We start from the raw sequence: 13,573 nt of genomic DNA on the forward strand, positions 1-13,573 counted from the left end.
TGTACCTGGTCCCGGGCACAGGTATCGGTGCCAGAGGCAGCATGGGTGGGAGGCTGCTGGGCAGACAGAATTGTGTTGCTGGAGAAGCCTAGAGGTTCATTCACCTCACTGCACTCTATTGAATAGCCATGATGTGTTGAATATGCTAGACACCGTGGAGGGTAAAAAGATGAGTGAATAGTTGCCTGAGTTCATGCTCCGATTCATAAGGAATTCAAGCCATTTACTCTCCTGTTAGAGGAGTTTTAGAGCAGCATCAATTGAGGTCATCTTTTGTGAGAAAGAACTTCAGTGTGGCTTTTTTTTCCCCCAAATTTCATGTATGTAAGCTTCATAATATTTTGTAAGTGGCCTCAAAGAAAATGTTCTATTAAAACTGATGGCTAAATATGTAAACACTGGTCATTGATAAGCTTTCACATTATCCACGGCAGTTTTAAAAGCAGATCCTTTATTCCTTGCCAAAAACCACCACTCTGATGTTGGAATAACTAATCCTTGGAAATTTATTATTTAATTATAACATTTGGACAGTAGCCTACGAGACATGAAAGATTTCTGTGAGTCCTTATTGTCAACTGACAACTTGGAGTTAGAAATTTGAAATATCTGAAAGTTGAAAATATTCAGAGTCGGATCACAATGACGTCACATAGAAAAGATTTGAATATAAATGGAACTTCAAGGCATCATTGGAGAGTCTTTAGTCAAACAGCTCTTATTCTGCTTTTTTATTCTAGCAGGGTTATTACATTGAAGTGGCTAGTGCAGAAATCAAAGACCTTTCTAAATGTTGATGTCAGTTAATTGGAGAAGGGTGATTTCCATAGATGATATGCTCCACTAGAAAAAGCACAAAAAATGGGAGCCAAAAGACCTAATTCTATTTTTTAAACAAGGCATACTCCTCTGTGCCTCAATTTACCCATCTGTAAAGCAAGGCCTCAGGTGGAGGACCCCACCTTGTTAATGATGCCGCTCTTTAGGTGAAACTCTGCCCAGATCAGCCTGAAGGGCCTTCCTGGCCTTCTACACCTCAAATTCAGCATCCCATGGGATAATTAAGCTTACTGGGAATTCTAGTCAGAGAAATAATGCTCAATGAAGGAAAGCTTCTATTGTAGGATGTGAAATAAAAGGAAGAAAAAGGAAAATGTAAACAGAGAAGATGACAATGGCGCAGTCAAAGCTTATAAGCTTAAACCCCACCCTTAAAATCTCTGCAAAATCCTGGGAGATAACATTCTCTCACCCACATCAGGACTTTAGGACAAGGGAGGAATCTTACTCTGCAGAACAGTAAATAATTTAGGATTGAATATGAAGTATCCCTGTCTTTAAAGGACCTCCCCCCATCCTTCCAGCCAGCAAAAATTTCACACTGCCCTCCCTTCTCCAGAGATCTCACCTCTCTACTGCTCAACAAACTCCCCCTAGCTGACTTTAGGAATTTCATCCCTCTCACTGTCTTCCGTAGCAGCATTTGGTTCCTAGACCACTGATTCAAGGTCTAGACCAACTGTGCATTTGCTAAGTCAAAGACCGTTTCCCCATGGTTTCACTTTCAGTGACTCCAAAGTGTTAGCAGAGTTCTTCAAAATTCCACCGCATTATGTTGAACGGAATGCATAGAGCAGTGGTTCTTAATTGAGGAGGAAGGGCCCAGCAATTGTGCCCCTCCAGCAACATTTGACAGTGTTTTGTGACTTTTTTGTTGTCACAAATGACGAAGAGGATAATACTGGCATGTGGCAGGTAGAGGCCATGGACACTGCCAAATATCCTACAATGCACAGAACAGCCTCCACAACACAGAATCAATCAGGCCCCAAATGTCCATAGTACTAAGGTTGAGAAACCAATATAGAAATTTATTTTCCCACTGTTATGAGTAAGTTCATCTCCCCTTCAAAGGCAAAGGAAGCTAGTCCGTTTAGCTTTTGAATAATAATTTTTTTCACCATACTGTGTTTAAAAATAATTTGTACTAGTCTTTCCCCAGTTAAGGGGTTTTGGGTATAGAACTTTTAAATGATGTCTGTGTTCCCTGAAGAATAATTAGTGACTTCTAGATTTCTAGCACTATTATCTCTAATAGATTTACTTGCTAGGATCTCAACAGTTACATGTCCCAGTGGCTCCGCAAATTCAACGTGTCTAAAACTACTTTGGCCACAGCTATAGCTTAGAATTTCATCCTTTCTCACCTGCATTCTACCTCCTAGTGAGTCATTAGATTCCAACAAAATCTTCTCTCATATTGCTCATTTCTGTGGCTAACCATATCAACCACCCCATTCTCCAGGCGTCACCTAATCCCCTATTCACATGCAATAGATCACCTGGTCCTGCGACCTGTTTCTCCTTAGCCCCTTCTCTCTCTCTCTCTCTTTCCCCCCCTCCCTCCTTCCCTCCCCTCTTCCCTCCCCTATATTACTCCTCTGGTTCAGTTCCTCAACACAGATATCTGGGTTAATTAAATAAATCCTTCTGACTATTCCTTTATCCAAGCTGACCTTCCTAAAATCCATGCTGTACAAATCCATTCATATTTCTTCCCTATTTTAGGAACTTTTAAATACATTTCTTGGCTTTCAGAATAATGTTCAACCCTTTACCTGGCTGAGATAATCTAACTCTTGCTTGTCTCTGTCCCATCTCTTTTCACTCTTCCATGTGGAATTCTTTGGTCTAACTTTTTTGAGCTACTTTGTGTTACTTCAGCACATGCCCTGTCTCGGGGACTTCACACATGCTGTTTGCAGCAAAGAATATTCTTTTCCACCTTTTCTTCTTGCCCAACACCTAATCATCTTGAAATCTCAGCTCTGACATGAACATCACTGCTCTGGGAGAGTGTCTCTGGATCCATCCTTCATCATGTGTGTCCCTCAAATACCCTTGGAATAAAGGGTACTTTCATCACATAAATTTGTGACAGTCTCTCTCCCTGGAATTCATACCCAATATCAGAATATTACAAGTTCTGAAAAAAGACCGCCATAAAAAGATTTATTGATCTTTGATCCAATGTTCCCCAAACTTACTTGAACATTTAACTTATTTTTTCTGCAAACCTATTACCATCTTTTTTTGGAAAATTTTGCCTTCATCTGATTTAGGAAGAACTTCCTTTGCTCCTATAGGTACCCCAGGCATAGGTCTATTACAGTACTTTTCACACATCCCTATAATTACAGAGTCATTTTCTAATAGGTCTCATATACAATAGACTGACTACAAATGCCTCAATAATAAAATAATCACCGTGTTTTTATCAGCATTATACACCCAATACCTAGAACACATTTTAGATGTCTGATAAATATTTGATAAATAAATACATTATTGGACAAAGGACAATCTAGTTCATTGCTATTAATAATTCACCCATGTTAAAGAGTAGGTGCATTTTTTGTTTGTTTTTGTTTGTTTATTTGTTTTTGATACACAGTCTCACTCCTTCACCCAGGCTGGAGTTCAGTGCTGTGATTTCAGCTCACTGCAACCTCTGCCTCCTGGGAGCAAGTGATTCTCCTGCCTCAACCTCCCAAGTAGCTGGGACTACAGGTGTGCACCACCATGCCTGGCTAATTTCTGTATTTTTAGTAGAGATGGGATTTCACCGTGTTGGTCAGGCTGGTCTCGAACTCCTGACCTTAGGTGATGAACCCGCCTTGGCCTCCCAAAGTACTGGAGTTACAGGCATGAGCCACTGTGGCCAACCAATATAATTGTTTTGATAAAATATTTTAATATTCAAGATAGAATATAATTTATGATATTGACATGCTTTCTGAGAGTGCCATGTTTAAGTGAATTTCTTAATGTCTTTATCCTGAAGATAAGGGTTTATGCTTGGTCTGGCTTATAATCTGGGATTGGCATGGAAATCTTTTTATTGTTTTGGGAGTCAGTTTTTTTATTTGTGGCTGTTGTGTGTTTTTTTGTTTGTTTGTTTGTTTGTTTGTTTGTTTTTGAGACACAGTCTCGCTCTGTCGCCCAGGCTGGAGTGCAGTGGCGCAATCTCGGCTCACTGCAAGCTCCGCCTCCCGGGTTCACGCCATTCTCCTGCCTCAGCCTCTCCAAGTAGCTGGGACTACAGGCGCCCGCCACCACGCCCGGCTAATTTTTTTGTATTTTTAGTAGAGTCGGGGTTTCACCGTGGTCTCGATCTCCTGACCTCGTGATCCACCCGCCTCGGCCTCCCAAAGTGCTGGGATTACAGGCGTGAGCCACCGCGCCCGGCCTGTGTTTTGTCTTTTAAGAAGACCACAACTAAAGACCACAACTCAATTGTGAGTTATTTGGGGTCATTTTCTGCCCCAATGGCGGCTACTGAAACCAGTACAAACTGTCAAAGCAGTTTCATTAAAGGTATTAGGAGGTCCTTGGCTTTTTAATATTAAGCTCAAATCCAAAATGACCTTAAAAGGTAGTAACATTGAAGTCAGAAAATCTGTATTCTAGTTCAAATCACTTGTAGCATGATTTGGAGATGATCATTAAATCTCACTGATTCTTGTTTCCTCCAGTAACTTAGTATGCTGGTAAACTTATTCTCTGTCTTCTGAAGGTGATGTGAGAATTATATCAGATGATCTATGGAAAAACTGTGTAAGCTTGAAAGCGTTCAACAAGGTACCCCCAAATGAAATGCCATCCCCTCAAAGGGGGAGCTCATCACTTAGTGATCACTCTCATACTTAATACAATACCTGGAAAAAGAGATATTCATAAATATTGAATTAATGCAGATAATAAAATGATAAAACAGTAACCCTGAAGCTATGTTAATGCAATGGGAACAAAAACAAAACACATTTAAATATTGTACTAGTCCAGTCTCCCGTTATCATAAAGAAATACCTGCTGGGCGCGGTGGCTCACGCCTGTAATTTTAGCACTTTGGGAGGCCAACTTGGCAGGTGGATGGCTTGAGTACAGGAGTTCAAGACCAGCCTGGGCAACATGGCAAAGCTCCATCTTTATAAAAAAAAAAATACAAAAATTAGCTGGGTGTGGTGGGGCATGTCTGTAGTCCCAGCTACTCGGGAGGCCGAGGTGGGGGAATCACCTAGACCAGGGAGGTTGAGGCTGCAGTGAGCTATGATTACACCACTGCAATCCAGCCGGGGTGACAGAAACTCTATCTAAAAAGAAAGAAAGAAAGAGGAAGGGAGGAAAGGAAAGGAAGGGAAAGGAAAGGAAAGGGGAAAGGGAAGAGGGAGGAAGGAAGGAAAGGAGGGAGGGAGGGAGGAAGAAAAGGAAGGAAGGGAGGAAGGGAGGGAGGGAGGAAGAAAGGAAGGAAGGAAGAGAGGGAGAGAGGGAAGAAAAGGAAGGAAAAGAGGGAGAGAGGGAAGAAAGGAAGGAAGGAAGGGAGGGAGGGAGGAAGGAAGGAAGAGGGAGGGAGGGAGGAAGGAAGAAAGGAAGGAAGGAAGAGAGGGAGAGAGGAAGGAAGGAAGGAAGGAAAGGAAGGAAAGAAAGAAGGAAGGAAGGAAAGAAAGAAAGATGGAAGGAAAGAAAGAAAGATAGACCTGAGACTGGGTAATTTATAAAGAAAAGAGGTTTAATTGGCTCACAGTTCTGCAGCCTGCACAGGATCATGATGTTAGCATCTGCTCGGCTTCTGGAGAGACCTAAGGAAACTTAGAATCATGGCAGAAGGTGAAGGGGGAAGCAGGCAGGTCACATGGCCAGAGCAAGAGCAAGAGAGAGAGAGCATAAAGATGCCACACACTTTTAAATGACCAGAACTCATGAGAACTCACTGTCATGAGGACAGTACCAAAAGATGGTACAAAACCATTCATGGGAAATCCACTTCCATGATCCAGTCACCTCCCACCAGGCTGCATCTGCAACATTGGAGATTACATTTAAACATGAGATTTGAGTGGGGCACACATCCAAACTATATCAAATATATAAATATATGCCATATTTATACATCTGCTCGTATATATGCCTATTGATGAAAGGCCTGAAGTAGATGAAAGGTGACCAAATTATGAAAATTTATAAGGAAAATTAAATGTCAATAAACATTAGAATCAAACAGAACCTTATATGATGTACAAGAAATTAATACTTTTTTAAGAAGTTCAGTGATAGCCAGATATGTCTATACCAAGAGCAATTTTAAATGGTTAAAAATACATTCAAATATTCTTATAGCAATCAAGATATACAGAAGTCCAAATATAATTTGAAGTGGTTGGAAACATGGATGAACTTTACCTGAAGAAACTCTCTCCCAGCTCTCTGCAGGGGTGACGAAGCGATTTCGAACACAGTTATCTGTAGATGGGAAAAGCTAAAGCTCGGCCCACATTTGTTTGCAGTACAGGAGTCCCTGACACCCTGGCTTACAGGTTTTGGAGGTGGTGGGCAGATTCAGCCATTGGTGGGCATCTTCTGGACACCATCATTTACAGGGCTGGGGAAGGTGAGGGCACTGAAGCCTGGGAAGGTGCCTGCCTCCCAGGAAACAGGGAACACAGGCTCTTTTTCTCTTCAGTCCAAGGGGCCCACCCCATAGAGCCTACTGCCCTGTGTGGAAACTTGTAAGAAATGCAGAATTCCAGTCCCCACCCCAGACCTTCCAAATCAGAATCTGCTTTTTAGCAAGGTCCCAGGTGATCCGTGGACACATTCAAGTATAAGGAGCACTAGCCTTAGTGGTTGTTCTCAGCAGGACTGCTTGCTTTAGATGTATGGCTGGGGAGGAGCACGAAAGACTCTTTTTGTGTAACACGAAGAGACTTGCCACACACTGCACTTGCCTGGAGGATGCTGAGAACTTGGAGGCTTCGCCTGCACCCTCAGTTGAGGGGTCCTAGCCTACCAGCCTGTCCACCAGGAAAATATTCCTCCTTTGCCTCTCGCAACTTGCAGACCCACTACTAGTTAGGAGACCCCAAAAGCCTGCCTACATGTGTGCTGAGGACTTATTTCACTGTAATGGGTCAGAAAGATCTGGATGTTTGCAGACAAGTAACAGTGAGGAGAAAAAATGCACAAGGCATTGAAGATGACTCAGCAGTTTGAAGGAGGAAAGAACAACACAATCAGAACAGGTGGCTCTCTGTGAGATAGTCTTAAAGAAAGAAAGACAAAGGACACTAAAAGAATATAATGCAAATTCCTAGGGAGACTGGGGAAATTATTACAAAGGAATGATCTAGAAAAAGAGAGTTCTTGAAACTCAAAAATATTGCTGAAAACTGAATAAGGCATCTTGAAGTTCAGGTGGAAGATGAGCACACAGAGAAGAAAAACTCAAAGAAATGGAAGTTATGCATGCTAAGTGAAAAATACATATAGAGGACACATCTTATTGTTGATAGAGGGTGAATAGTTCCAACCTTCTTGAAGAGTGATTTGCACAACCCATCTAACATTAAGCTGCATCTACCCTATTATAAAGTACTTGCAATTCTAAGAACTACTTTAGAGTATAAGACCACACGTCTAAAAGCACATGTTCAAAATGCTTGGTCATTACAAGCCCACTGTAATTGCAAAAAATTACTAACAACCTAAATGTCTATGAATATGGGATTAGTTAGGACATGTCCATAAATGGAATCCTACTTAGCCACTAACAAGAATAAGGAGATCTCTATACAGTGACTTGGAATCTGTGTCCACAAAAATGTCATTAAGAGGATAAAAGCATATTATAGAAAATTATCTAGCATGACCTTGTTTTTGTTATAAAAATTTTCATGACGTAAATATCTATGGATAAAGGTTTATATGTGCATGCTTTCATAAGCATAAAAATATTTAGAAGGATACCCTCACACGCTGTTGATAGAATTGCTTCTGGAAAACGGGGGTGTTGGGCAAAGTGTTCACTTCTTTGTGTGCTTCAAAATAAATCTGTGCAGTTCTGAGTTCTTTTACTTTATTTGAGTGGGTTTTAAAATATTTTCTAAATGTTTGATAATGAAACTTGCTTATTTAGATTGAAAATATTTTTAACTGTTAAAAAGCTATAAAGAAATCAAAACACAAAGAGTCATTTATAAATAAGCATGCTAAGTCAGTGGAATGGTTCACCAAGGCCTCAGCAAAGGCACAGAGTCAAGGCTAGGAAAAAACAAAAAACAGCCAAATTCCAATACCGTAGGAGAAGCCATTGGCAGTGTTTATAAAATTAGTAAAATACGAGTGAGGCCAAGGGATTAAAAAACAACTGTGAGCAAAATTATTAGAAGTCATGAAAAACAATCTGATATCACTTTTTAAAGTTGCGCTCATTGCGGGTCAAATCAGAACCCACAAAGACAAAAGAGGTCATGTGCCCTGATTATAACCATTTAAGGAACTAGTACAGAATATTTTAATCCAGTGGATGGTACAGTTCTTTGTACAATACGTTTTCAGTTTGGACTTAATGAAGACAACATAACTGTCACATAGTAAGCACTAGGATTGGACAAGTTCTCTTCCAAATGCTTTATATGTATATCCTCCAATAAGCACAATAATCTTAGGAGAAGTACAGTGCTACTCTTCTTTCTATTTTATAGATGAAGGCCTTGAGACTTAAACAGATTAAATAACTGGTCAGAGGTCACACTGGAGGTTGGTGGAAGAATCGAGACTTGAACTCCTGGCCCTCTGACATTGCTTCTGCCCCCAGAGTGGGGGCCATGGGCAGAGCCCCTACAACTCTTGACATCACATCCCTATGCCTTCATCACATAGTCTTGGCTTTTAAAGAACACTTGATCAAAGCAAAGAGGAGATACACTATTCATAAATTATTTTTATTATCTGATAACTGGCATATTCTATCTTAAATAAAACCTTCATTCTTAAATTAATTTCACAGATAATTTAAGTGGTTACCTATACTCCTGAGAATCAGTGGGATAGAGAATAGGTAGTCCTACCATAGCATTAAGCAAGTAAGTAAAATTAACATAAAATAGACAACTCAAAATTCAGAATAAGAGTACAGTAGCCCCTCATCTCAACATTCATAATCTTGAACATAGAGAAACTAGATTATTGTGTATCATAAAGAGGAATAGGTATATAGGAGATTTTACTCCACAGGTTACGTTATACAATTATACTTGCATTGAGGCAGCTTTTTACAAACCATAAACATTTTAAATAACTGACAACTCAAGCCAGATATCCTCATCAGCATAGAACACTCAGAAATTTCTAAGTGATCTTATTTTCTAATGAGTATCAATTGTAGGTTACAGGTGACAACCAGATGGGATCAACCACAGGAACCAGGGTAAGAAGTTGAGATCAATGAATGGTATGAAGAATCCCCTGGTTGGGCACTTGGTTTAAAGATAAGATGTTCTCAGAAGAGATCACAGAGATGTATCCTCAGTGTTCAGCACAGTTCATATGAAAGTGGATTCCAGCAAAGGGACCAAAGAATGTGTCCAAGGGCTTCGGACAAAGTCTGTTCTGTATGAACCTTGCTACTGAATCAGGCACATGTCCTACCATGATCCGAGGAGGGTAACCTGCTGGCCATGCAGATCTTCTGAGGTGGGCATAGCACAGGGCTGAGCCAGAATGTACTTCACATCTCCCCTGAGGTGGGAGCAGAGAGACTAGGCTTCCCTAGCTAAAGTCTTCTGGGATCCACATAAGAAGATCCCCATTTATGATCTCTTAAAGACCTTTGTGTGGTGGGAGAATGGTCTCTGCCAAAGTATATGCAAATAATACAAATGGTGGTCCCTCAAGTGAGCCAGTTCCTCCTGCCCGGGGTCTTGCACTCGGTGATGTTCCCTTGCTTGGTCTGTTCCACACTCCCCATCTGCCTTCTTATGTCCTGTTCTAGTGTCAGAATAATTTCTCCCTAGGGTTATTATGTGGAATAAACTGCTCAGTACATTAGGAGGTTCTTGATGCATTAAGCACTCCATATTATTAACTATTATTATGAAATATTAATTTTTTACCAGATGCAAATAAAAAATATTAATTTTTTATTTCAATGCTTCCCCAAATTAGACTTCCTTGACCTTTCTATCTGGATCGATTACCCAATTCCTTCTTCCCTCCTCACTGACCACTGTTGTAACTTTGTGTTATGTTGTGATGTGATCCCTCTAAACTGTCCAGTTGTCCCTCCAACCAGAGGTTAATCACGAGAGGAGGGGATGTGTTATTAGGGCCCAGCACAGTGCCTTGCACATAGTAGGCACTCAATAAGCATTCAGTGAAGGAGTTAATAATTTGAAGGCCTCTCTTTCTCCTTTAAGAATTCAGATTTTTCTTTGTCTGTTGTGGAAATAAGCTTCAAAAAAGCAGAGGTGAGTTTTTATGTAACTCTGGTCTGAAAAAGCACACCGCCACAGTATGCTTAACTGCTTGATTTATTTTGTACCTCAAGAAAAATGATCAGTAACATTGAATTGAATAGATACATAATGCAGTCTCAAGGACATCCCTGAATAGTTTTCAAAGTAATCAATGATATTGCTGTGAAAATGTTGCCCAAATGAAGAGTTCTTGTCTAATGAATCTGTGAAGTAATAGAAAGATAATTTTCTTTGTGAATACTTTTGTGGCCAAAGAAGAACGCATTATGTGAGGCAGCAGTAAAAACTTTTCTCAGTAGGTGAGAATGTTCCAAATTTGTTTCCTAGCAACAAGTACTTCAAAGGAGCTGAAGGGTACACAATTTCAGAAGAATTTTCAGTGCACTTTTTTTATTTGGAAGGGCAAGGGGTGGGAGGAAATGTGTGTCAGGCTGTGATCAGAACAGTGTTCCAGTTAGTGCCACATGTGAGATCTTGTTGGGTCAAACTATAGAATAATAACTAACAACTAATAATAATAACTTCTTCCAGTTAGTGCCACATGTGAGATCTCGTTGGGTCAAACTATGGAATCCATCTAAGAAATTCAGTCCGATAAAAATGTATCAACCTCTTACCTGTATAAAGAGGAATTATCTGTATTATTTATGGGCCCAGAAATTTAATAATTTAATGATTTGTCAATCCATGAGCCCCACTCCTAACCATCTTCACAGATGGTAAATGAAGAATTACGTGGCTTGCTAAAACACGTAGAGATTTTTTAATAAGGATGTTGATTGCAGATATTGAATAGTTGGAGGAATGAAAATTGGAGAAAAGCAATCTGGAAGAGGAATTTGGGATAAGGGTACAGCTTTGACTGTCATAAATAGAGACATCTTACCCAAGCAAAACCTCCATAGCTACCTTCCCAGCTCCCATTTCATGGATTTATCATGTGTTCTTAATTTGGTTTTACAACTTGGCCTTCTGATAATAATAATAACAACAGTAACAACGCCAGGTGGAATTGGAGAGAGTGCTGGAGAGAGGAAATACGATAAGTCTGGTTGGCTAGTTCAATGGCTTAAGACTTTCATCATTTTCTTGCTTCTGGTTCACACTGACACGAGGAGAACTTTATCTAACTATTCTATATATATTATTTTATTTAACCCTTATGGCAATTCTTTGAAATAGCCATGAGTAATATTTCTATCAATCTCAGAGCATTGAACCAATTTGCCCAAATCACACTATTATTAAGAAATGGCAGAGCCTGGAAAAACATTGGTCACTGAAGTAACTAATCTGACCTATCCAGATTACGGGTGGTGTGGAAAGATCTTTCTGTAGGTCTGAGGACACCATGATTTGAGTGCTTAGTCTTAGAGATGATCTGGAATCACTTGAATCTCAGAATGCTAATAGTTCATATCAATCATAGGGACTTTCCTGCCATTTCCTATTAAACCTACTACACTAAAAAGTACCCCTTTCAATATAACCACAATAGGTCCAATCAATTATGGATTTGGAAGCAAGCTGAATTGTCTGGTGGGCTGCCACACTGAACAAATTGCCTGCACAATTGGCCTTCCAAGCATAGGCACAGTCTAATTGTCCCTCCCCTTTCACCAACATCTTGAATGAAGAGAAACTTGGCATTGGTTTCAATCCCCCTCCTCGAATCTCCCACAAAAGCTTTCTATTTCTTGGAAAAGAAAACTGTCCATTTATCCTAATAAGTATGAGTTGAGAAAACCATAATCTTCAGGAGAAGTTTCATTTAAAGAAACAACGTGTCAGAACTTGGCCAACAAGAACAAGGTACAATGTCAGTGTGAACCAGAAGCAAGAGAATGATGAGCGTCTAAGCCATTGAATGAGCCAGCCAGACTTACCATGTTTTCTGTCTCCAAGATTGGACCTGGGAGACAAAGTGAGCATCAAGTAGTCTTGAAATTCTAGGACACTAAGGAGCAGGGAGCTGAGCATGTGATGAGACACAGCAGCTAGCATGAATGTTTTCTTTCTGGGCTACAGCCTCCTGTATCCCCAAGAAAAGTCTCCCAATAAATATATATTCTTCTGTAGGCTAGGCTTCTCTCTCTCTTTTTTTTCTGTCAGTGGCTTCGAACGTGACCCCTTTTTCATTTTGAATTGATTACTGTACAATTTTTTAACATTCTTTTTTTCTTTCTTTGTTTCAGAGGCTACTCTTTAAAGACAGGCATTTTACTTGCAGCAAAATGTAAGTACATTTCCTCCTTGAAATGGTATCTACTTCTCAGCTGTAATTCCTAAAGCCTCCTAATCTTTAAGGCTCCCATCTCACATTGCTGCATTTTTAAAGTCTGGCTCAACACACACAGCCAATCTAACATTTCATACTGTTGATTTGTATAACGTCATGGAACATTTCAGAAACCATTTTGGAGGCAGATTGAACTTAATTGTGGTTGTGACAATATTGCATCTAAAGCTAGATAAAAGTGAGGAGTAAAAAAATAGGCAGTTTATATATTATGACCATGTGACACTAAACATTTAAATATTCAGTTCTCTCAAATGACTAATTTATTACTCTTTTCCCAGTTGCTCCTCACCGTGTAGTCACAGACTGTTTCTTGTTTAACAGCGTGGTAGTAACCTTAATAATTCCTTCCTGCGTGTACTGCGTTATGGCCACTCTATAAACCAGTATTCTCTCCAGAACTAATCTCCTGTGTATTATGTTTCTTTATTCTTAGTACTTCCAGTGTCTATACCTAAATTACAAATCCCCTCTATTCGGAACGACCAGATAAAATTATAGCAGATCTGAACTGGGAGTTCTGAGTTTTGTCTTTGGAATTAGGGTGATTTTTTTTTCTTTTTTAATGAAATGAAGGTAAGAATAATTTTAACAAAGGAAAAAAAGAAAGTTTCATATGTCTCTGGTGTAATTTAATAATATCCAATTTCCAAAAGCAGGAGGTAGATTTCGCTTTAGTATAAAGACCCTAGCTGTTCAAAAGTAGCTCAAAATGTAGTAAGTTGCTTGTCACTAAGCAAGTAATCAACAACTATAATGTAGATGGTTGAGTCATGTACCCTCATGGAGGATACATCAACTTCTAATTCATGTAGAATTTCCAGCAGAGAATGCATCTCAGTAGTCACTGAAGCATTTAATTAGACATTCTAGTACCTATCAGAATCCAAAGGGTACAGTTGAATTATATATATTATACATGTTCTAATAAATTCTCTTGTGAATCATTCAGTCCCTGAGA

At 39.7% G+C, this 13,573-nt stretch overlaps 1 protein-coding gene across 1 annotated transcript in view; it reads left to right on the forward strand.

The window, feature by feature from the left end:
• ANKFN1 (ankyrin repeat and fibronectin type III domain containing 1) overlaps nt 1-13,573 on the forward strand; it is a 354,546-nt gene that overhangs the window by 60,503 nt on the left and 280,470 nt on the right. Inside the window, exon 2 of the mRNA XM_058445882.1 lies at nt 12,509-12,549. Coding sequence (XP_058301865.1) covers nt 12,509-12,549 — 41 coding nt within the window. The remainder of the gene's footprint in view (nt 1-12,508; nt 12,550-13,573) is intronic.

Source organism: Hylobates moloch, unplaced genomic scaffold (assembly GCF_009828535.3).
Source record: "Hylobates moloch isolate HMO894 unplaced genomic scaffold, HMol_V3 SCAFFOLD_10, whole genome shotgun sequence".
NCBI classification, from domain to species: domain Eukaryota; kingdom Metazoa; phylum Chordata; class Mammalia; order Primates; family Hylobatidae; genus Hylobates; species Hylobates moloch.